This window comes from Dendropsophus ebraccatus, chromosome 7, assembly GCF_027789765.1.
Source record: "Dendropsophus ebraccatus isolate aDenEbr1 chromosome 7, aDenEbr1.pat, whole genome shotgun sequence".
Classification (NCBI taxonomy): Eukaryota; Metazoa; Chordata; class Amphibia; order Anura; family Hylidae; genus Dendropsophus; species Dendropsophus ebraccatus.
Genome location: NC_091460.1, coordinates 83,903,752 through 83,929,295, shown reverse-complemented (window position 1 = coordinate 83,929,295; position 25,544 = coordinate 83,903,752). Strand labels below are relative to the sequence as shown.

The 25,544-nt window shown below is 42.9% G+C and overlaps 1 protein-coding gene and 1 long non-coding RNA gene across 2 annotated transcripts in view; one reads left to right on the top strand and one right to left on the bottom strand.

Annotated features, from left to right (window-relative positions):
• Nucleotides 1-25,544, bottom strand: part of NAF1 (nuclear assembly factor 1 ribonucleoprotein) — a 66,699-nt gene that overhangs the window by 1,517 nt on the left and 39,638 nt on the right. The window contains exon 7 of the mRNA XM_069976614.1: nt 2,842-2,893. Within this exon, the coding sequence (XP_069832715.1) occupies nt 2,842-2,893 (52 nt within the window). The remainder of the gene's footprint in view (nt 1-2,841; nt 2,894-25,544) is intronic.
• On the top strand, nt 21,758-24,899 carry LOC138796884 (uncharacterized). The gene is made up of 6 exons (XR_011363835.1): nt 21,758-21,873; nt 21,998-22,088; nt 22,215-22,320; nt 22,928-23,087; nt 24,388-24,465; nt 24,831-24,899. It is a non-coding gene; the product is annotated as an uncharacterized lncRNA (long non-coding RNA).

Here is a 25,544-nt window from a genome sequence, read left to right as displayed (position 1 = left end):
AAGTTTAATGAATAAAATGCTTAAAAAAATACAAATTTCCACGCAAAACCATTATTCTGTTTCTACCTGGGCATGATCTCTGAATCAACAGTGCTCAACTGGAATATCTACTCTAACTGCAGTTGTGTCAGTGTCTACACCAGAGTAGCATGGGCCCTCCAGCTGTTGCAAAACTACAAATCCTGGACATGCCTGGACAGCCAAAACTAATGCTTTGACTGTCCAGGCATGATGGAAAATGAAGTTTTGCAACAGCTGGAAGCCTAGAAGTCCCCCCTCCCTTGTCTATACGGACTTAGTCGGACCCTTCTATGTCAATGGTTTGACAAAGTCTCACACTAAACCTCTCGGGAGCTCTAGATCACTGTCCCACTTCAGATTCCATTAATTTTACCAAGCTCAGGAGTGAAGTATGCATAACCTGTAGAAAAAGTTGGCTGAAGTACAGTGCCAGGTTCCTGATGCAACAGTAAGAATCAAAGATAAAATTGCATTCCAGCCATTAAACCCCTTAAAGGAACTCTGTCACCTCCAACCCACCCTCCTCAAAACCCTAAAAGTGTCACGTCATTATTTTTATTTTTTTGCAGAAATCAATAGTACAGGCGATTTTAAGAAACGTTGTATTTGGGTTTATTAGCCGAAAAATGCATTTATATCACGAAAAAGCAGTTTGAAGATCTACCCCCTGTATTTATTGTTCTCTATGGAGAGGGGAGAGATGAGGCAACAAAACAGGACAACAAAGAGTTAATTTACAGCTACATCACCAGGCTCTCTCCTCTGATGTCAGCACTGACCTCTCTGACCTCTGAATAGGGGCTTTCAGTGGCTCCCTGTGGTGTAATCCTTTGTTTTCTGCTGGCAACTAATCTCCCTCCTCCCCTCTCTATAGCACAGACAAGATCCAACTGATGTAAAACAGTAGAGATTTCCTGATTCTGAGCAGTGGATGACAGAAAGGAGAGGAGGGGGGGACCTGGAAAAAGTTTTTTTAAAATGCAGATAATAGCATATTTGAGTATTAAACCCAATTACAAAGTTTCTTAAAAATTGCCTGGACTATTGATTTGTGCAAAAAAAATAAATAAAATGTAACGATAGTGACTCTAACTCTTAGAGGACCGGGCCAATTTAAATTTTTGTCTTTTCGTTTTTTCCTCCTTGTGTTTAAAAGGCCATAGCACATGCATTTTTTCACCTAGAAACCCACATGAGCCCTTATTTTTTGCGCCCCTAATTGTACTGTGCAATGACGGGCTGATTTTTTTTTTTTATAAAGTACACTGCAAAAGCAGGAAAAAATTAAATGTGTGGTGAAATTGAAAAAAAAAATTTGGAGGGTATTTGTTTTTTTAACGCCGTTCGCCTTGGGGTAAAACTGACTTTGACTTCGTTTGGGCTAGGCGTGGGGGTGGGTATACGACTTATAGCAAAGGAATGCAAGAATATAGAAAAATAAAAAAAAAATAAAAAAAATGCAGATATAGAATCAGCAGTGTATACTCTACTGATGTATAATCTAATGTTTTTGAGGTGATAGAATCCCTTTAAATGCTGCAGTCATAGCTGTCCTGAGTGTACTGCTGTTTATTCTATATTTATACACCCCCCATGCCTGATCTATTAGTATTTTACAGAGAAATGGCAGAGGGACGGATACTTCATCATCATACTCATGTTCAGAGGATGCTGAAGGGCATACTGTTAGTGTGTGGGCCTATATAAGGTTTATGGTTGCAGGATATCAGAGAACCTGTAAGTGAACTTTAGTGGACACATGAAAGAACATTATATTGTACAGAGAAGGTGGTCAAATGATGGACAGTCCCTGCTATTGGTAACCTTTAGCTGACAGATTCTGTACAGACACTGCCATAGAAGAATCTTCCGTGTCTCTAGCGTCTGTGCAGAAGCTGTCAGCAAGAGGTGATCTATAGCAGGTTTATTGCACAGCCGCCTTCTCAGCGTAATATACTGCATTTTCATATGTCTTTCACTTGCAGGTTCTTGGGTATCTTGCTACCACAAAGCTCATACATGCCTGCACACTGTAACAGCACCCCTCTCTATGTAAATCATAACCCCTCAGCCCTTACAGTATTATAATTGTTTAAACCTCTGCCAATTCCATGAAACGTCAGGCAGTAAGACACTTATATCTTGGGAACAGAGGGAAATACTGCTATTCCTCATGTACACAAACATAAGTTTATTTAAAAATAATAAAAGTCACTTGAACTTATGCTTAAATGATTTATGCAGACCTAAATTATGGACAGTTACATCCAAAAACAGCACCACTCGTCTCAAGTTTTCAGTGTGGTTTGGCAACTTAGTCCATTCAAGTAAATGGAGCTTAATTGCAAGAGTTATGCTATTTTTGGAAGCAAGCAGCCATGTTTTTCTCATCTCTGGATTAGATGGGTTCATATAATGGGTTGCAAAAATAAATAATAATTTTCAAGATGAAGGATTAGAAATGGGGTTCCAAATCCTTTGCAGATTCTCATAGCAAAACCACAATAAAAGGGGAACTTCAGAGAGGGAAAATGATTTTAGATTACAAAATACATTGAACATTATTTAAATTTCTCTATATAATGTATATACCATGTGACATCCAGGGAGTAAAGAAAACTGGCCTCTGTGCAATCCACTCTTAGATATGTAGTGTGATAACCCACACAGCTGGACCTACACAGCTGAGGAAAGTCTCGCCTATTTCCATCAGTCATTGAATGGAGTGGCATTGCACTTGCTTGACTACTGCTGCATTTAAACTGTAGTAAAACCTACTCAATGCATTTTTTTTTTTTACTTCCACAAATGCTTACTTACATCCGGTGGTGGCTCTTGATCATTTGTCCAAGAGGCATCAGAACCTTTATCTCTATAAACCGAAATGGACAGGAGTTAGATAGAAGTTAGGTAAAATGTACAACAAAATTGAAAAATTACTTTATTTTTGCTTATTTCATCTTTGTAGGTGTTAGCTTGTTGTGAGAAGTCATTCTATTGCCGAAATACATCGAAAGATCTAAGTATTCTGATTCAATAAGGTGCACTTCTATACGGAGATCAGTGCCGTGATTCACCTCCGGGCATGACCAATTGTTTTGAGGCATGGATTGTGTAAATGAAAGCCTTAGTTTGTGTAAGGTATCTTAACTCTGTGCCATTGAAATGAATAGGGCAGAACTGTCATTAAAAAAAAAAAAAACAGGACAGTTGTGGTTCCATTTTTGGTAGCAAGTCATACTTTTCCCAAAATGGATAAACCTTAGAGGCCTCCTTCACTCATATCTATGAGGCTCTTGAACTTTATAAGGTCACTCTAAGCTTGTTGATGTCAGTTACATAACAACGAGACATGAAAAGTATGCCACAGGAATATAAAGAAGCAAGATGTATTCCTCCACCGCCCCACCCCTGTCTAGTCTAGTCAGTTTTCTGTTAAAAGGGAAAATGAGCAACATACACTCCACCATGGAAAACACTTAATAAGTATGTGAAAAAGTAGCTACAACAAAATAGAAAACTACATTGTATATGACCTGGGATATCACAATACACAGCGGCTTATGATTTAAGAACAAAAAACTTTAAGTACTACACAGAAGTTATTCACAACAGATAAGCTGGCAACTAGGGACACATGGTATTTTCTGCTGATCTAGCACAAAATTAATTGTAAAGGGGCTATTGGAAAATTAGAGCCAACAAAAGCACCGTAGCAGATTAACATTTATTCATATATAAATAGCATGAACTTTACATTTAATTTTGTTGCAGGGAAAACCGGCAAACAATGAAGTGATCGTTAGGTTGGTGAAGGTCACATTAATATCAGTTCTTAGCTGGGGAATGGAGTGCCATTCCCCCGGAACAACATTTTAATATTTGTAGCTCAATTACAACAGTCTATTTAGCAGTTTCTCATTCACATATGCTAAGTTGTGCAGATGCTAAAATGCAGCAACAAAGGGGTTATCCAGCACTTAAACTTTTTTGTATGTTGCTGCCCTTATATTAAATATACGCCTTATCCTAACACATTGTTTCCCAGGTTTACTCCTGCAGCATTTTCTAGTTCCCCACTAATGGCAGCCACTTCCGCAGACAAACTCATCTCAGCAGTGATATTGCGTTCAGCCAAATCACTGACTGAAAGACTGTACTGTAGCCAGTGATTGGCTGAGCAAGCTGTCACTGCAGGAAGGAAGAGATGGGTTTCTTGTAAACTAGGCTTAACAAAGAAGCTTGTTTAGGCATATACATAAAGTCACAAGTGGGCAAAAGGTTCTCCAACAAAAGGTCATGTCTGTGTATCTTCATTACTCCCCACATCTAATAATGATTGTTATACTAAAAACCTACCTATAAAATGCTGTGCCCTAAATAATTTTCAGCTATGCTCAAAGGTACCAAAGATGAAAACAGACACTTAAGATGGGAGATGTTAGCTAGGAAAGAAATTCCATGTGTTTGCTATAAGCACCTATAACTGCTATTAGTCTTTTAAACACTTTTTTTCCCTTGTGTATCTAAGGCTCACATATGCATTGGAGTTACGTTTAGAGAGCTCTACTGCCGGAGACATTTATTTAGCAGAATCTGAGCCAAAAAAACAAAACAAAACAAAAAAACGGACAAAGACGGGAAACCGATAGAACCCATTAAAGTTAATGTGATCTGTTTAGGACCTTTGTGCAATGGACTATCTGGCCCATTTTAAGTGCACTGGACAAACTTTGTAATGAGGCCACTGAACCTAGCCTCTAATGTAGATGTGGCCACTGAACCTAGCCTCTAATGTAGATGTGAACTGTTTCAGGTGACTTTTTAGTATAAGCTGTTGTGTGTGTGGACATGAGGAGTAGCACTACATCTGGCCATTACTAATATTGTACATGCCATTTTATGAAAGAATTTTAAGAGTAGATGACTGTTGAGCAGGAAAGGGTGAGAGGAAAAATGCTTGCCAACAGGAGAAGGAAACATTTTCTCTAATAAAATAGATTACAAAATTTCTTAGATTTGCTTGTACTACTCTATGCAATGCAATGTAATGCAAAAATTAGAAACAATAAAGTTACCCAAGTCAACTGCGTGCTAACTGAAGTGAGTATGTAATCGACTAGAGCATTCGTCTTGTACCTGGCATCTGCTGTGTGAACACTGCCAGGAATTTTTTCAAGGCTCTTATACAGCACAGCTGAAGAGCAAGTGTAAAATGGAAATAGGAAAAGGCAATTTAGTGTTGCACATAGCAGTGGCGCTTGATTCATAAAGTGTTTTTTTCCCTGTATCTCGAGAGAAGAAAAAAAAACAAATATTCTGTGCAGTAATTTTATAAATTAAACAAAAGCCATTTCAAACAGTTACAGGATCATGTGAATGAATAAATGAAATCTCATGACTAATAAACTAATAAAAACAAAATAAAAATTTGAACATCAACTTTAGTATGGGCTGTAGAAAGGGTAATATATAGTCAGTGCTTGCTTTTCCTGTTTACAAAAAAACAAAAATAAGACATTGTTAGGACTTCCGGTGCGTATGGGATGGCAGCAGTGTGAGTGAGCTCCTCCACCCTCCGCTCATAATATCGCTCCCCGCTCTGACTCCTGACATTACCGGCCCTGTCGGACCACACCTCTGACTTCTCTAAGTGCCGAGGAGTTGGAGGCACCACTTCATTAAGCGGGGAACCAGTTATACACCTCCCCATAAGCCCTCCTTCATTTACCTCACAGCTCTGTCACAGGGACACCTAAGATGGCGCCAACACGAGGTGCTGCTGCTGAGGCACACACAGAGGAAACACATACCTCACAAACCCCAGTGCCGGACCTCTGTGACACCATAATACCAGGACTAAATATGTCTTGCAAGGCACTGGCAATTCAAGTGTCCAAGAGGATATTAAATGACATAAAATCCTCTCGAGGCCACTAGTTTCCTCCCTAGCAACCATACAGGGAGATATAGCAACGCACACCTCACAGATTACTGAACTTCAGGAGAGAGTCAGCTTGTTAGAAGATGAAATACATTCTACAAAAATAAAACTACAACAGAATATGAATGTCACAGCTTCATTGCAAACAAAGACTGATGATCTAGAGAACCGCTCTAGGCGCAACAATTTACGTATTATAGGTTTACCTGAATCCATTCCAGCCATGCAATTACATGCTATATGTTCTCTAAAAATTCCCCAAGCCTTGGGTATCCCAGGTCACATTACTGTGGAAAGAGCTCACCGTGTGGGACCCCCACCAGCGAAACAAAAGCAAGAAGCAAATAGAAAAAAACAGAAACCCAGACAAGTGATTGTCAAGTATCTGAATTATAATGATAAAAACAACATTTTACAAAGCTTTAAAAAATCTACAGTTGATGTTGCAATTCGTGGCCACAAAATCCTCATGTTTAATGACTACTCTGCAGCAGTGGTAAAGCTTTCGCACACATTTGCTCGACATTGGTAAAAAATCAAATACGATTTGCTCTTCTTTATCCTGCCATACTGAAAGTTTTCAAATCGGATGGTTCAGCCTCTCTTTACAGTTCTCCTGAGGAAGCCATTTCTTCCCTTAAAGATGTAAAGGGTCTCACTCCACCTATTCAAGACAAGCACAAGAGACGAAGTTTGGATAGTCCTACTGACACGGTAGAAAAAATGGAATGATTATGAACGCCATCTCTATTCTGTTGGACGCTATGCTGCTCATTAAAACTGAGTATTTTTTTCTCTATTTAGTCCTATATATGTTGACTAAATACTATATTAGGGACACCTTGTTACTACATTATTATTTTCTTTAGTCTAGCTAGTAATGCATTTGGTGGTGTGTGTGTCTGTGTGTAAGTATGTATTTATGTATGTATATACATGTACAGTATATATATGTATGTGTGTGTGTGTGCATGTATATGTATGTATATGTATAATTCCACCTTGTATGGTTTTAGGTTTAGGTACAACTTCTTTAAGTACTAATCATTATATACTGGCTCTTCCTTTTATTTTATTTTATTTATTTGCTTCCCTGTGACAACTCACACATTTCTCAGGAGGGTAGGCATGTGTATGTCTTTAATTTTAATATATACACATTTAGTGGAGCGGAGGTTGATGTGACCTCTCCACCAGTTATTTCTTTCTCTTTATTTCTTCTCCATAATGCGAAGTTTGCGAATGCTCCGAACATTGGACAATACGAAAAAAGTGAAGTCCACATCTCACTGTATTCGCTTAGTTTATATTGTTAACTGTTTTATTCTTAGGTATATCACCTTTAGTTTGTCTGAAAATGCTACATGCTATCCTCTTTTTCTGCCTGAAAGGGTTACCCACTATGTTATTGTGCTTCCAGGGTCTCTTCTTAACACCTCCTCTTCTATTAATATTGTATGAAATTAATCACTTGGAATGTTAAGGGACTACGTTCCCCATCTAAGAGGACTTCTATACTGAAACACCTTAAGAGACTTAGGGCCGATATAGTATTATTGCAAGAAACACATTTAACTGAATCAGATTATTTCAGACTCAAACGTTTTTGGGTGGGTGCAGTTTATGGTTCACCAGCTATTAATCGTAAAGGCGGGGTAGTTATTCTTACACATAAAAATTTAGCCTGTACGGTATTATCTCAATATCAAGATGATGAAGGCAGGATATGTCATCTTCTTATTGACACTCCAGCGGGCAAATATAGCATATATATATAACGTCTATGGTCCCAACACTCAAGAGACCTGATTTTTTAAAAAAATTGGAAAACCTCATTCTGCAAGATGACAATAATCTTAAAATAGTTGGTGGAGACCTAAATACTGTTCTTAATACAACTGAAGATAGAAAAAGAACTAAGACCCCTACAGTATATACTTCATCAGATAATATTTTATCCAACTTCCTTAATTCTACCTCCCTATCTGATTCTTGGCGTCATCTACACCCAGATGGTAGAGAATACTCTTTTTACTCTCACTCCCAAACTGCCTGGTCAAGAATAGACTACTGTTTAGTGTCACCGGACTCTCTTGGCAGAGTAGAAGACTCTGAAATTCATGATATAGTAATTTCGGATCACTCCCGTTAGTTTACAATTAAGAGATATTTTTCAGAAGGGATCCGATATTATTTGGAGATTTCCTTCTCATTTAGCTAATGATGAATCATTTATCAAACTATTAAAAAAATGGTGGTCAGACTTTTATTCTAACAATGCTGAACATACACAATCCCCAATAATTTTCTGGGAGACTGCAAAAGTAATTCTAAGGGGCCAAATAATTTCTTATGTGGCTGCCCAGAAACGTGAAGCACGTACAAACTATCTTCAACTTTCCCAAGATCTGCGCTCTACATACACTCTTTTCCTGTCTTCCCCTACAGATGACAATAAATCTAAATGGACAGCAGCTAGACAAGCTTTCGAAATTGCACAGGAAAAACTCAATCCTATATATAGAGATCAATACATATCACTTTTATTCCGCTATGGTAATAAATCAGGGAAAATGTTAGCTAACCTTGCTAAAGGACGTAGACCTACTACACATATCCCTGCTCTCAAAGATACAGCGGGTAATATACAAAAAGATCCCAAAGTCATATCACAACTTTTACAACAATTTTACCGCTCACTATATTCCAAAGATAGGCTTGATCTAGCTGCTGGTAAGAACTTTCTAGAGTCATTAACTCTACCTTCTCTTGATACACCTTCTCTTGATTCTCTCAACGCCCCAGTCACATTGGAGGAAATTACTGCCACCATCTCTACACTTAAAAATAACAAAGCTCCAGGCCCTGATGGCTATAGTGCGGAATTTTATAAATCTATGTCTTCTGTCATCTCCCCCACTCTTCTTTCTACTTTCCAAACTATTCTGACTGACCATCACATGCTCCCCTTGGGAGATACTGCATATATCAAAATACTACATAAACAGGGGAAGGATCCGACATCTCCTAATTCGTACAGGCCAATCTCTTTAATAAATGTAGACCTAAAATTGTTGGCAAAGATTATGACCAATAGATTGGCAGACATCCTACCATCACTAATAGGCAGCCATCAAGTTGGCTTTATAAAAGGACATTCTGGTGTCACTAATATAAGAACGGTACTAGCGGCCCATTCTGGTGTCCAATCTGGGGGTCGTTCCAGCCACTCTCCAGGTCTGTTGGCAATTGACGCCGAAAAGGCTTTTGATAATATCAGCTGGGAGTGGCTGGACATGACCTTACCAAATTTGGTATCAAAGATTTTATTTCCACAATATACACATCTCCGAAAGCTAGAATTCATACCCCGGGTTTCCTTTCAGATAGCTTTCCCTTACAAAAAGGTACCAGACAGGGTTGCCCCCTATCCCCTCTATTGTTCAATTTGGCAATGGAGCCTCTTGCTAGACATCTTATTTCTTCTGACTTTTTCTCAGGCATACGGGTTGGTTCCCAAATCATCAAAGTTACATGCTTTGCTGATGATACTTTAATATATTTAGATAACCCAGATCTACATGTTCCAGCAGTATTAGATGCCTTAAAATTTTTTGGTTCCTTCTCTGGGTATAGAATCAATGTACATAAAAGTCAACTTCTTTACCTAACTCCACATAAGAGGTCTACTTCGGGTCCTGCGGGGGTCTCCATCGCTAAATCTTATATTACTTATCTTGGAATCCAGATTGGCAGAACTCCCTCCTCACTATATTCCCTGAACTATCGCCCTATAATTAAGAGAATAAAACAAGATCTCCAGAGATGGGAATCTCTACCATTGTCAATTCTAGGCCGTACCCACTTAATCAAAATGATGTGTTTTGGAAAACTGTTATATCCAATGCAAACAATACCCCTTTTACTCAAACATTCTGACGTTTCCCTACTCCAATCATATTTCACTAAATTTATTTGGCAATCAAAGAGACCTCGTATTGCCTATTCCACTCTCTGTCTCCCTACTTCTAAAGGTGGCGCTCAATGCCCAGATATTAGATTAAATAATTTAGCCGCTCTCTTTCGCCATGCTAAAGATTGGCTTATGGACACGTCATATTTCTCCAATATATTAATTGACAAAGCTTTAGCAGCACCTTGGCCTTTACCCACCCTGCTACATGCTAAATTACCAGAACTACCCCCAGAAATTAAGAGAAGTGTTATCTTTAACCCCTTGCCTCTAAAGCCTGTTTTGGCCTTAATGACCAGGCTCATTTTTCAAAATCTGACCTGTCTCACTTTATGCTCTTATAGCTCAGTGATGCTTTAACGTATGCTAGCGATTCTGAGATTGTTTTTTCGTCACATATGACACTTTATATTAGTAGCAAAATTTGGTCACTACTTTGTGTATTTTTTGTGAAAATCATCAAAATATCAAGAAAAATTTGAAAATTTTGCATTTTATGAACTTCTGAAATTCTCTGCTTCTAAAAAAGGAAGTCATAGCACATAAATTAGTTACTAAATCACATTACCAATATGTCCTCTTTATTCTTGCATAATTTGGGAAACATATTTTACTTTTTTAGGGTGTTACGGGGCTTAGAAATTTATGAGCAAATTATCACATTTTGTGAAAATTTCCAAAACTGATTTTTTTTTAGGGACCAGTTCTTTTTTTAAATGGATTTAGAAGGCTTGTATACTGGAAACCCCCATAAGTGACCCCATTTTGGAAACTAGACACCTTAAAGAATTAATCTAGGGGTATAATGAGCATTTTAACCCTACAGGTGCTGGAGGAAAGTATTCACAATTAGGCCGTAAAAAAATCGAAAATGTAAATTTTCAAATAATATATACGTTTAGATTAAAGTTTCTCATTTTCAAAAGGAACATGAGAAAAAAAGCATGCCAAAATTTGTAACGCAGGTTCTCTTGAGTACAACGGTACCCCATATGTGGGCGTAAACCACTGTATGGGCACACAGCCGGGCTCAGAAGTAAAGGAGCGCCAATTAGCTTTTTTAATGCAGATTTTGCTGAAGAAGTTTCTGAGCGCCAGGTGCATTTGCAGAGCCACTGTAGTGTCCGCAGAATAGAATCCCCCCAAAAGTCACCCCATTTTCGAAAGTACACCCCTCAAAGAATTCATCTTGGTGTGTGGTGACCATTTTGACCCCACAGGTATTAGAGGAAAGTATTTAAAATTAGACAGTAAAAATGAAAAACTTGAATTTTTCCTATAATATGTTTGTTTAGTTTGAAATTTCTCAATTTCACGAGGAACAAGAGAAAAAAAGTACCCCCAAATTTGTAAAGAAGGTTCTCCTGAATACAACGGTACCCCATATGTGGGCATAAACCACTGTATCGCCACACAGGAGGGCTCAGAAAGAAGGGAGCGCAAATTAGCATTTTCAGTTCAGATTTTGCTGAAGAAGTTTCTGAGCGCCAGGTGTGTTTGCAGAGCCCCTGTAGTGTCCGCAGAAGAGAACCCCCCCAAAAGTCCACCCATTTTGGAAAGTACACCCCTCAAAGAATTCATCTTGGGGTGTGGTGACCATTTTGACCCCAAAGGTATTAGAGGAAAGTATTCAAAATAAGACAGTAAAATTGAAAAACTAGAATTTTTCCAATAATATGTTCGTTTAGTTAGAACTTTCTCAATTTCACTAGGAACAGGGGAGAAGCTGCATGCCCAAATCTGTAACGCAGGTTCTCCTGAGTAGAACGGTACCCCATATGTGGGCATAAACCACTGTATGGGCACCCAGCCGGGCTCAGAGGGGAAGGAGCGCCAATTAGCATTTTCAGTGCAGATTTTTACGAAGAAGTTTCTGAGTGCCAGGTGCGTTTGCAGAGCCCCTGTAGTGTCAGAAGAATAGAACCCCAGCAAAAGTCACCCCATTTAGGAAAGTGCACCCCTCAAAGAATTCATCTTGGGGTGCAGTGAGCGGTTTGACCCCACAGGTATTAGAGGAAAGTATTCAAAATAAGACAGTAAAAATGAAAAACTCGAATTTTTCCAATAATATGTTTGTTTAGTTAAAAATTTCTTAATTTCACAAGGAACAGGAGAGAAAACGTACCCCAAAATCTGTAACGCAGGTTCTCCTGAGTACAACGGTACCCCATATGTGGGCATAAACCACTGTATGGGCACACAGCAGGGCTCAGAAGGAAGGGAGCGCCAATTTGCTGGAGCAAAACCGCAGCTAGTAATAGTTATTAGAATAGCGCAGTTACTAAAATACAATAAAAAATGAGATTACAGGTAATGTGGGGTGGTCACGGGCAACCTGGGGTGGTCACGGGCAACCTGGGGTGGTCACGGGCAACCTGGGGTGGTCACGGGCAACCTGGGGTGGTTACAGAGAATCTGGGGTGGTTACGGGCAACGTGGGGTGGTTACGGGCAACGCGGGGTGGTAACGGGCAACGCGGGGTGGTAACGGATAAACTGAAGTGCTTATAGGTAATCTGGGATGGATACCTGTAATTTGGGGTCGTTACGGGCAATCTGGAGAGGGTCACTGGCAATTTGGGGTGGTTAGAGGCAACGTGCGGTGGTCAGGGGCAACGTGCGGTGGTCAGGGGCAACGTGCGGTGGTCAGGGGCAACGTGCGGTGGTCAGGGGCAACGTGCGGTGGTCAGGGGCAACGTGCGGTGGTCAGGGGCAACGTGCGGTGGTTAGGGGCAACGTGCGGTGGTTAGGGGCAACGTGCGGTGGTTAGGGGCAGCGTGCGGTGGTTAGGGGCAGCGTGCGGTGGTTAGAGGCAACGTGCGGTGGTCAGAGGCAGCGTGCGGTGGTCAGAGGCAGCGTGTGGTGGTCAGAGGCAGCGTGCGGTGGTCAGGGGCAACGTGCCGTGGTCAGAGGCAACGTGCGGTGGTCAGAGGCAGCGTGCGGTAGTTACGGGCAATCTGGAGGGGGTCACTGGCAATTTGGGGTGGTTACGGTCAAGATGTGGTGGTTATGGGCAACGTGCGGTGGTTACATGTAATCTGGCGTGTTTACGGGCTACCTGCGGCGGTTACGGGCAAACTGGGGCGGATACGGGCAACCTGCGGTGGTTACGGGCAAACTGGGGCGGATACGGGCAACCTGCGGTGGTTACGGGTAATCTGGGAGTAAACTCTGGGAGTTTATTTTGTTTGTATGTTTTTCACTTTTTCACATTTACACTTTTTCACTTGTTCTTTTTTCACTTTCATTTTCACTGTATTACTATGATTACTGTGATATTTTCTATCACAGTAATCATAGTTTAGTGACAGAGACCAAATTGGTCTCTGTCACTTTAAATTTTCAGAGCTAACTGCTTCTGACGCGCATGCGCACATCAGAAGCAGTCAGGACGTCGAGGAGGACGGAGCTCCAGGATCCGGTGAGTATATGGGGAAGGGGGGGTGACTGGGGGGCGACTTGGGGGGGGGGCACGGTGACACTTTTTATCCCCTGTCACCAATGATTTATGGTGACAGGGGATAAAAAGTGTCGGGCAGCACTGGGAACAGGCGATCGGCGGTATATAGTATATACCGCCGATCGCCTGCTCCGGGACCACACGGGGGGGTCCCCGATCACTGCCCCATGCTCTCCGCTACCTCCGGTGGCGGAGAGCATGGGGCTTTGATCATTATTTTATATCCATCCCTGCGAACAAACATCGCAGGGATGGGGGCGGCCATCTTGGATCTGATGGCCGCTCGGGTACGGGGATCTGGGGTCTGATCGGGGGGCTGATCTGGGGTCTGAGGGGACATTTTTCATCTCCCCCCCACCGTGGATTCACGGTGGGGGGAGATGAAAGCTCTCGGCGGCGCCGGTAATTCCCGGTACCGGAGATCACCGCTATAACGGTAATAGCGGTGATCTCCGGTATCGGGGGACAAGGGGAGGGGGCCGGGGAACATACTAGTTGTGGCGGTGGGGGGAGGCAACGTGCTGCAGCCTCCCCCCGCCGCCCGATCTCCCCATAGACGCTGCGGTCGCATTGACCGCGGCGTTTATGGGGTTAACTGCCCGGGGGGAGCGCGGCTCCCCTCCGGGCAGAGGCAGCAGGGGGATGCTGTGTGACATAGCATCCTCCTGCTGCCCGATCTTCTATAGGGACAGCGGGGGGAGGCAGGGAAGCCATGACGTTCCTGGAACGTCATGTTGCGGGAACTACCTGCTTTACATGACGTTCCAGGAACGTCATTTTGCGGCAAGGGGTTAAAGACACCATTGCCACATGGAAGGCGATACGAAAATTATATGGTTTACCCTTTTGCCTATCGAAAAGATTTCCTCTGTGGCATTCACCACTTTACCCACCTGACTCAGACAAATTAGATTACTCAGAGTGGCAGAGTGCACATGTTTCTTCTGTTGGGGCTCTGCTGGATACTAATTCCAACACTTTCTTATCATGGGATATCGTCAGAACACGATTTAAATTGTCTTCATTTAATTTACCTCAATACGATTCTATAATTGAATTTCTTACTTCCAGAGTACGGGACATAGCAGAAGCAGAAAGTGATATGGAATTTGATAATCTATTCCCAACACCACCGGTACATAATTCTTTATCACATACATATGGAGAACTTAGATCACGCTCTCAAAAGAATTTATCTAGACAATTTTTTTTCAAAAAATGGTCCTCCGTAATTTTTTCAGAGGATCTGACCCAACAAATATTGAGAGGATCTCAACTAGTGCATTCTGCCACTCCCAATGTGGTTCTACGTGAAATACATTTCCGCTTTATACACAAGGCTATATATGCCTTTAATATTCCTTTTTCCAACTCCCACACTTCTCACATAAACAGTTGCCCGAAATGTTCACTTCCTAAAGCAGACTTGTTTCACTGTGCCTGGGCCTGCACGCGAGTGCAGGAATATTGGGACTCTGTGCGGCTCTATCTTTTGTCCATTTGGGGCATGCCATACCACTTCTCCCTCTTAGTTATCTTTTTCATTTTATTGATATAGACTCTACTACTCACTCTCCTAAATTACTTACTTCTAAAGGAATTCATTTAACTCTATTAGTTTCCCTGAAATGTTTATTAAGACATTGGATACTGGATACTCTACCAGACATTTCTGAGGTAATCTCCGCTCTGAAGGAGATCTTTCATTGGGAACTTTTGGATGTATTGCGCACCAAACAAAAAAAAAAAATCAACAAAAACATTTATGTCCAAATGGACACAATTTCTAATTCATGATTTTACTATAGAAGAGAGAGACTCTGTCATTAATCAATTTAAGGACACTGATTGGTATTGCATGGCCTCCCAAAAGGGAACTCTGGGAGCACTCCAAATATCTTAAGCTTTTCCCTTTCTCTGTTAAAGACAATTCTCTCCATTCTATTGGTAGCATATTTGAATATCTGACATCTATACCATGTTTTAAGGTGAAATTATAAATTACTGTTTTTCTACTTATGATTTTGGTAAGACTACGTTCTATTGTATATGATATTTCTTTTAAGGTTATTACAAAGGCTCATTGTATCTGTATGATATTGTAAACATACAATCCTTTGTTGCCTGTGAGCAACTTTCTTTTTGAATATGTAATGAATTTTCAATATGTATGTTCAAATATTACATAAGCCACTAATAAAATATCGTTTAAAAAAAAAAAAAAAAAAAAAGACATTGTTAGAAGCTTGTTAAGTTAGATTTACTGCTTTTTATGGAGAAAATAACCAGACTCCTCTAAAAATCAAATTACATGTGGATCTTTGATTGCAAAAAATAATCACAAGCAGAAAGCACATACAGTTTATAAAAACCTAGAAGATTGTCAGCAAGGGGAAAAAAAGAAAAAAAAAGACCAAAAAAGAAAAAAAAAAAAAAAAGACCATTTACGTCATCAGGTCCATCTTATCTGGCCTTACCTCTATTTTTACCTTAGGATGGCTACAGTTTACATTGGCATGCAAAATTACTATTATTGTGAACAGTTAAAGGGGTACTCAGACCACTTGTCCTCTCTTTAACTTCAGCAAATTCTGAAGTCAAATAAGAGTATAACACCAACTGTAAAAAAAAAACAAAAAAAGCTAGAATTTCATTGAATGCATTCTTCCCTCCCATGCCATCAGCCATCAACACAAATCCAAAGTATTATTGATCCACCCCAAGCTTAAAGCGACTCTGTACCCACAATCTGACCCCCCCCCAACTGCTTGTACCTTCGGATATCTGCTTTTAATCTAAGATTTGTCCTGGGGTCCGTTCGGCAGGTGATGCAGTTATTGTCCTAAAAAAAACAACTTTTAAACTTGCAGCCCTGTGTTAAATTGGCATGGCCTAGAGTGTCTATGTCCCAGGCTTGCACCGTCTCTTCGGCCCACCTTCCCGCCCTCTCCACCATTAGGAAAAATGCTGCCCAGGGGCGTTCCTATCAATCACCTGTCTGAACACTGCACAGGTGCCTTAATGATCCAACATATGTGCAGTGTTCACACAGGTGATGAATAGGAGAAATCCTGCCTGGGGAATTCCTTATGGTAAAGAGGGCGGGGAGGAGGGACGGAGAGGCATTGCAGGGCTAGGGCATAGACACTCTAGGCCAGGGCAATTCACAGAGGGCTGCAAGTTAAGTTTTTTAGGACAATAACTGCATCACCTGCCGAACGGACCCCGGGAGAGACCTTAGATTAAAAGCAGCTATCTGATGGTACAAGTGGTTTGGGGGAAAGGGGGGGGGGAGATTGTGGATACAGAGTGGCTTTAATGGCGAACTTCTGGCACATGTAGAAACCAAGGAAGGGCAGGGAGTGGTGGGAACATAATAAAGTTACACTTACCCAACCTGGTGCCCCCCTCAGCTGAGCACCACTCTCACCCTTCAGTGCCCTGTATCTCCCTAGGTCCCGTTTCTGAACAACCTGGAAAGAACTGCTCAGCCAGTCACTGACTGAAGAGGCGTCCTGCCTCTGTCACTGATCGGCTGAGTGGGGATTTCAGAGCTAGGTCGTGACGTCACAGGACTGGGAGATACAGGAGACTGGTGGGTGACTGAGAGGTGGACTGCACTTAGAGGGAACCAGGATGGGCAAGTATAACTATGAAGCAGGGGTTTAGATTTGCCTTTCCAGCAATCCTATGAGCAACTGTCTCTGAAATTTTTCTTGCCCTTCTCTGTTCCTTTTAGCTGCAATTTCTTAATTAAATTTCAAAAGGGAATGGCAAGTCGGAACCATCTCAAAAGGGCAGAAAACAAAAAATGTAGAAAAAAAAAAAAAAGTACAGATATTTATACTACACTAGATGGCCCCTGACCCATCACCTTTTCCAATAGATATTCTTCCCAATACCAAAGTAATGTAAATTTGTTTCACAAAAACCTTCCCATTCTCAGGTAAGATGAGGCACTATCTGCATTTCCATTAAGGGAAATTACAGATGTGTTTCACATAAAGGTTGCTCCGTCAGGGTCCATTTACACAGAAAGATTATCTGACAGATTATCTGCCAAAGATTTGAAGCCAAAGCCAGAAACAGACTATAAACAGAGAACAGATTATAAAGGAAAGAATGAGATTTCTACTTGTTTCAAATCCATTCCTGGCTTTGGCTTCAAATCTTTGGCAGATAATCTCTCTGTGTAAATGGACCCTAAGAGACATGAACATTCCCAGTATGTTAAAAGATGTTCCCACACAACACTTCTATTTTAAAGTGAGTATCATGTAAGTGTGGACAACCAAGATGTAGCGTTTGTCCCTACACAAAAATGTGTTACCCTGTGTGTTTGTTGATACAACATTGTTTATGCCTGTGAATATGTTTGTACAGCTGAGGGTGTATATCACGTAGTAGAGCTGAGTGTATATGGTGTAGCAGATCTGAGTGAGTGTTGTGCATGCAGCAGCTGTGTATGTGTAGGTATAAGGCACTGTCATTTTAATAAACTTTGACCCCTTCACTGCATTATCCCCTTCATGGCTTAAGACCACAAGGAAAGTTTAATTAGCATGAATTATTTTTTCCCTGTTTTCAAGGGTCTAAATCATGGGTGCGTCTTATAAAGCAAAAAATACGGTATGTTTATACATAAATATTCTAGTGCGGTAAGTGCAAAATAGGAAGCCAGTTTATTAATAATTTAGCCCATGTTCACACACAACACTTTAGTGCATTTAACAGGTGCGTTGATCTGGCACTAGTCTGGTTCATATTTACTGTGTTTCCTCAGTTTCATTATAATACAGAAAAACATGAATTATCTAGATATGCACACATTTCCCTCTCTATTGCAAAAAAAAACATTATATAAACTACTACTAAGTAACTAAATTTGCATTTCCAGGAAAATACATAGAGCTTGAAAAGAGCGCCCCTTTACCAGTGACTTCTTTTTAAGAAAAACTTTAACCCTGGGTGCCGCCCCTTTAAGACCGACATGGGTCCCTTTAGGTGTTGGTCGCTCTTAAAGGGACCCAGGTCGCTCTTAAAGGGCCCCGGGCCCCTTTAAGAGCGACATGGCTCCCGTCCTTTTAAGAGCTGCTCTGCTACTTATAATGGTAAAGATCATTGCTCGGTTACCATGACAATCTTACTTATGTCGTGAGAAGGAATCGTTAAGGAACTTCCATATATTACCGTATTTTTCGGACTATAAGGCGCACTTAAAATACCATTATTTTCTAAGAAATTGTAAGTGCGCCTTATAGTCCGGTGCGCCTTATATGTGGACCGGGACAGCTCCGGCCTCCATGGCACAGATAGACGCAGCGCTCCCTCACCTGGACTCCTGTGCTGTCCCGCTCTCTCCAGACGGGGCTGAGCACTACTGTGCTGAGGTGTCTGCATTCCGAAGGGGAGGGGGAGCACGAGTGGAGGCAGAGGGAAACTAAGGCCCCGTTCCCACTGAGGAAAGGTAGCGGAAATCCGCAACGGAATTGTCCGCCGCGGAATGCCACGGCATTCCGCGGCGGACAATTCCGTCGCGGAATTCCGCTACCTTTCCTCAGTGGGAACGGGGCCCAAGGCCTATGCTGCGGCTCTGCGGTTAAGCTCGGCAAGGGTCCGGGGAGACGGTATTTGTATTTGCAGGCAGGCTGTTCTGTCAGGCACTCTGTTACCTGTCAGATGAGGGAAGAGTACGGGCTGCCATGGGCTCCCTGCGTGTCCCCGCTGATGCTGTGTGTGACGGAGCAGTCTGCCACACTGCTCCGCCGCCGGCATATGAGCAGGAGGGAGGGGGAGCCGCAGGGACTCCGGCGCCATGTTGCTTTGACCGGGCAAAGGGGAGAGAGGCTTCCAGCTTCCTCCGTGCTTCCTCCGCCAAACTTATACACTATAATACGGTGCGCCTTATAGTCCGGTGCGCCTTATAGTCCGGTGCGCCTTATATATGAACCTAGATGGCTTAGCAGGCTAAAATTGGAGGTGCGCCTTATAGTCCGGTGCGCCTTATAGTCCGAAAAATACGGTACATCTTCTATTGGCTAATAGTGGACATGTGACTGTGTGGATGTTGTAATGCATTGACTGACAGGACCTTAGAATTCTTATTTGCTGCTATATTTCAGCTATTTGCATATGTGCTGTGATTGGCTGTTAGCAATTAGAGTGTGGCCATTATTTTCTATGGGAAATTCAGGGTCTTTAAACGTAAACTTCCTAAAAATGACAATTGTAAACGAAACGAAAAATAGATAGCACACCTCACACCGCAGAGTGCTTCAAAACGCAGTTTGAACGGAGCCTGTGCGCCAGTAGCGAAATTTGACGGGGGCAGGGGGGGGGCGGCCGCCCCCGGGCCCACTCTGGCAGGGGCCCACTCAGCCGCCCGCCATCTTAAGCTCCCCGGCCGCCGCCATCTTAAGCTCCCCCGGCCGCCGCCATCTTAATCCGCTGCGTACGGCCTCAGCGCACCGCTGCTGGTGCGTGCGCCGCCCTGGCCCGCCCACCTGCCAATCACCGCAGGCGCCGCGCTGTTCCGTCTCCTGCGCTCGCACCAGGTCAGTGCCGGGCGGCCGCCTAATGACTGCTGCAGCACACCGACAACCCAGCTGGTAAACAGGCCGATGTGGACACAGGGGGAGCTGGACATGTGGAAAACAGGGGGAGCTGGACATGTGGAAAACAGGGGGAGCTGGACATGTGGAAAACAGGGGGAGCTGGACATGTGGAAAACAGGGGGAGCTGGACATGTGGAAAACAGGGGGAGCTGGACATGTGGACACAGGGGGAGCTGGACATGTGGACACGGGGGAGCTGGACATGTGGAAAACAGGGGGGGCTGGACATGTGGAAAACAGGGGGGGCTGGACATGTGGACACAGGGGGAGCTGGACATGTGGACACAGGGGGAGCTGGACATGTGGAACACAGGGGGAGCTGGACATGTGGACACAGGGGGAGCTGGACATGTGGACACAGGGGGAGCTGGACATGTGGACACAGGGGGAGCTGGACATGTGGACACAGGGGGAGCTGGACATGTGGACACAGGGGGAGCTGGACATGTGGACACAGGGGGAGCTGGACATGTGGACACAGGGGGAGCTGGACATGTGGACACAGGGGGAGCTGGACATGTGGACACAGGGGGAGCTGGACATGTGGACACAGGGGGAGCTGGACATGTGGACACAGGGGGAGCTGGACATGTGGACACAGGGGGAGCTGGACATGTGGACACAGGGGGAGCTGGACATGTGGACACAGGGGGAGCTGGACATGTGGACACAGGGGGAGCTGGACATGTGGACACAGGGGGAGCTGGACATGTGGACACAGGGGGAGCTGGACATGTGGACACAGGGGGAGCTGGACATGTGGACACAGGGGGAGCTGGACATGTGGACACAGGGGGAGCTGGACATGTGGACACAGGGGGAGCTGGACATGTGGACACAGGGGGAGCTGGACATGTGGACACAGGGGGAGCTGGACATGTGGACACAGGGGGAGCTGGACATGTGGACACAGGGGGAGCTGGACATGTGGACACAGGGGGAGCTGGACATGTGGACACAGGGGGAGCTGGACATGTGGACACAGGGGGAGCTGGACATGTGGACACAGGGGGAGCTGGACATGTGGACACAGGGGGAGCTGGACATGTGGACACAGGGGGAGCTGGACATGTGGACACAGGGGGAGCTGGACATGTGGACACAGGGGGAGCTGGACATGTGGACACAGGGGGAGCTGGACATGTGGACACAGGGGGAGCTGGACATGTGGACACAGGGGGAGCTGGACATGTGGACACGGGGAGCTGGACATGTGGAAATGGGGGGTGGGGGATGGACATGTGGAAACAGGGGGGGGGGGCTGGACATGTGGAAAACAGTGTGGGACATGTGGAAAACCGGGAAAGGGGGACCTGGACATGTGGAAAACAGGGGGAGCAGGACTCGCAACTAAGCTGAAGGGGCCTCCAGTCATATATAGTGCACTGTCCACTGAGCTTTCCCATCCCAGGGGTTTTCTGATTCAACCCTACTTGGCCCAGTTCTCTCTGGCAGCTTCATAGAGGAGCTGGGGGCTGATCTGGAGATCCTGGGGGGAATGGGTGCAGAGGTCCGACCCCCCCAGTCTCCTACGGGATAAGGGACAAGTATGTTTAAATCAGAAAGCTGTGATTCAGATCACAGAGAGCAGGGTGCAGCAGCCTGTAGTGGCTGCCCGAGTTAGCTAGTGATTGAGCCTGCGGTACCTCCCTGCGAGTGATGCACCTGTCTTAGGCAGAATGCAAATGATCTACCTCTATGGTATATGGGTGAGTCAGTGTATAGGGAAAATAATAGTCTTTGCATAATGGATTTAACTTTTTTTTAACAGTTTTAACTACAGATCTCAGGTGAACCTGTTATACTGCCCATACATCCATGACATTGGGATAGTGAGCGACTCCGATGAGAAGACACCCCATGTAAGTCACTGTATTTATCTGCGCTGTAGTCACTTATATGTTGTGCAGAGCCTTTGTACCATTGGTATATACCTTTATGGGTCAGTTTATAGGGAAAATAATGTTTTTTTGTTTTTTTTTACAGTTTTAACTACAGATCTCAGGTGAACCTGTTATACTGCCCATACATCCATGACATTGGGATAGTGAGCGACTCCGATGAGAAGACACCCCATGTAAGTCACTGTATTTATCTGCACTGTAGTCACTTATATGTTGTGCAGAGCCTTTGTACCATTGGTATATACCTTTATGGGTCAGTTTATAGGGAAAATAATAATTTTTTTTTGTTTTTTTTACAGTTCAAACTAGAGGTCCCAAGAGAACCTGTTATGCTATCTATACATGCATGAAATCCACATTTCCAGCTGAGAAAGTAGAGTAAGCCAGAAAAAAGTGTATCGTAAGGTACTAGATGCATCTGTGAAATAAACCATAACTCTTACAGTCTTTAAGTAACATAAAAAGAACAAATAATTAAATATGGATATGTAGGAGGCACCGATATAAGGGATGTTACTGTCAAATAAAACAATCTTCCCTAAACTTTTTTTACTAGCTTTTAGTGACATATTTCACAGCAAGCCCCATGAACATAGCCTGCCAATAGACAGGACCTGTCCCATTGACAAGAATCCTAAGAAACATTATTGTGCATACTCTGTGACCTTTGATCAGGGAGCTGCTATTGTCTCATACTAGTGTTGGCCCACTGTCTAGTTTTTCCCACAGCAACTAATCAGAGGTTAGGACTCATCTTACCAGAGCTTGTTAAATGATAAATCTGTTGCTGTGGGAAAAAAACAGATATTGTGAGTTTCAAGCACATTGATAATGCTGTTACTACAATCTGGGCCAACATGTCAGTTTTACCATAGGCCATGTTCACACTGTATAATAAATATGGATGGAAATAAAGAACATGATCATTATTTTAGGCCGTACTTATCCAAATACGATTTTGCCCTTAATTTTAAGTTGTGAGAACCTAGCCTTAGAATTTTTTTTCTTTCAGTTTTAATTAGAGATTTGAGGGGAACCTGTCATACTAGCCACCCATCCATGCCTACCACATTTCAAGCTTGGAAGAATAGAGTAAGCCAGAAAGACGCCACAGCAAGTCTTTTGCAAGTTACTGGATGCACCTGTGAATTGAACCATTACTCTTACAGTCTGTGAGTAACATCATAATAGGAACATGAAATGTAGAACTACATTACATAGCATAGCTTGCAATATTATTAATTGTAAAGCACTGGTATAAGGAATTTTACTTGGAGAATGAAGTGTTACAGTAAAATAAAACGTGAAATGCTAAAAATCATTTGACAGTTTATCACTTTGATACTTATTTAGTCCACTTATTTTTTCTATGCTTGCAATTTTTTCCTAGGGTATGTTCACACTGAGTAAATTAGGCGGAATTCCGCAGCATAACTTTCCGTAGCGGAATCCCTCCTGCCAGTTCTGCTGCGGAATTGCACCTAATTTACTCGATGTGAACATACCCATTTACTTACTGTACTTTGTAAAATTTAATAAAAAGTTTTACACAAAAAAATCACACCAGGTCTCAATCACTGTGATCATAAGATATGGCTGGGTGAAACCAGGGAGTAAAGTGCTCTGATACAGGCTTCATGTCTCTACTCCAGACTTGTCTAAAGTTATTGGCAGTAAGGCTAGATTCACACTCACAGTAAAATTACAGTAAAATATGCTGCATTAAAGGGAACCTGTCACCCCCCGTACCGGGGTGACAGGCTCCCGACCCCCCGTTAGAGACCCCTATACTTACCTCATCCCGCCGGGTCCCGCTTCTGGATTCGGTCGGGTCCCGGAGATCTCAGCCGCTGCAGCCCGGCGCGCGCGCTGAGAGATGAGTCCAACACCCATAGAGAATGACAGGAGAGTCCAGCGCTCCGTCATTCTCTATGAGCGTTGGACTCATCTCTCAGCGCGCGCGCCGGGCTGCAGCGGCTGAGATCTCCGGGACCCGACCGAATCCAGAAGCGGGACCCGGCGGGATGAGGTAAGTATAGGGGTCTCTAACGGGGGGTCGGGAGCCTGTCACCCCGGCACGGGGGGTGACAGGTTCCCTTTAAAGTCTATAGGAAAATATCAGTTTGTGAAAATATTTTAAACACAATTTTTTTTTAATGTTTCCACAGACGTATGTTCTAGACTTTAATGTAGTGCAGTATTACATTTAAAATACAGTTGTCTTTTTATAACAATTTTAGGGCCAGATCTTGCTTTTATTTTACTGTTTTTGAACATAGCATAACACGTCAGTATTGTATGGGGCGGGCCGTAAGACATAGATTTTTAAGGGATATCTTCCAGGTTATCCTCCTTGTTTTTATATGCTCCATATCTTACTAGACAATGACGTATTTTGTTTTTGATTTTATTGTCTTCATAATTAAATAATTTCAAAGCAAACTGACAGAATATTCATATCTTTATTATCAGGTTTCGTTGAGAGACAGTACCCTGACCCAAACTTGCACTGGTTCTGCACTGATTAAGAGATGACAGCACTTGATAAAGGTAAGGAGTGCCCTTAGATGGGTGCTATTCTAGTGGAAAAAATGCACTAATTCCACTCCACGGACACCACTAATATGCAGTACAGATAAATGCCCTAGCTGATAATCCTCCACATACAATTTTTACTGTCCCAGCTGGGCCAGCCCAACTGCTTGTCTGATCACCCATATTGGCATATGTGAATTTGGATCATCAGACCTGTGGTTGGGTTTGAACTTGTGGCTGTAATACAGACATTAAAGTTATGTTCATATTAGATTAGTGTAAACCTGTCATATAATCAGAACTTGTCATTGAGAGAGAGAGAGAAAGTAGGAAACTGGGAGAGAGAGTTTTCTCACTGAGTTCCTCAATTTTCTTTTTAGGCTAGAAACCATGGATAAAAAATACAAGTCGGGTGCCCTGAAGCACAAAGAAAGAGAGCAAAAGAAAAGGCAACTTAATTCTTGTACTCCTTTGACAAAGTTTTTTTTTGTAAGCCAACCACCTGCACCTTCAGAAAAAAATAATGATGTGGCTCATGAAAATCAGTCAGGCAGCCTGTTAGTGTCTAACCAAGAAGACACAACTACAATAGTGCATGACAACACCCAGGTTCCCCTGGAGCACTCACAAGAAAGCCAACATGATAACTGTAGTAGTGATAAAGACATAGCCGACTTAAGCAATCCAATTGCTAGTTTAAACACACCTAACAGTCCTACTAATCAGACTGATGAGCTTGATGGCAATCCAGGTCTTAGCAGCAGTGCATCTGGTCCTGATGGCATATTCACATTAAACACTGAGGAGCCTTACCCTACTGATCCATGTCTTTTCATAAACAATACTCTTACTACTGACATAGTAAGAGTTCTATTGGAACATGGACCATGTCAGCCAGGTTTGAATGATCACTATGATGATTTTCCCTATAATTTAGAAAAAAGGCGATTCAATCCATCTTGGTACAATCGTAAAGTGGGAGACTCGTGCACAGTTATTCGCCAGGGGTTAATTTACTCTCCAAAAAGTAATCGTCTCTACTGTTTCTGCTGCTGGCTGTTTTGTCTGAGAAATGAAAAAGTTAGAGTCTGGGC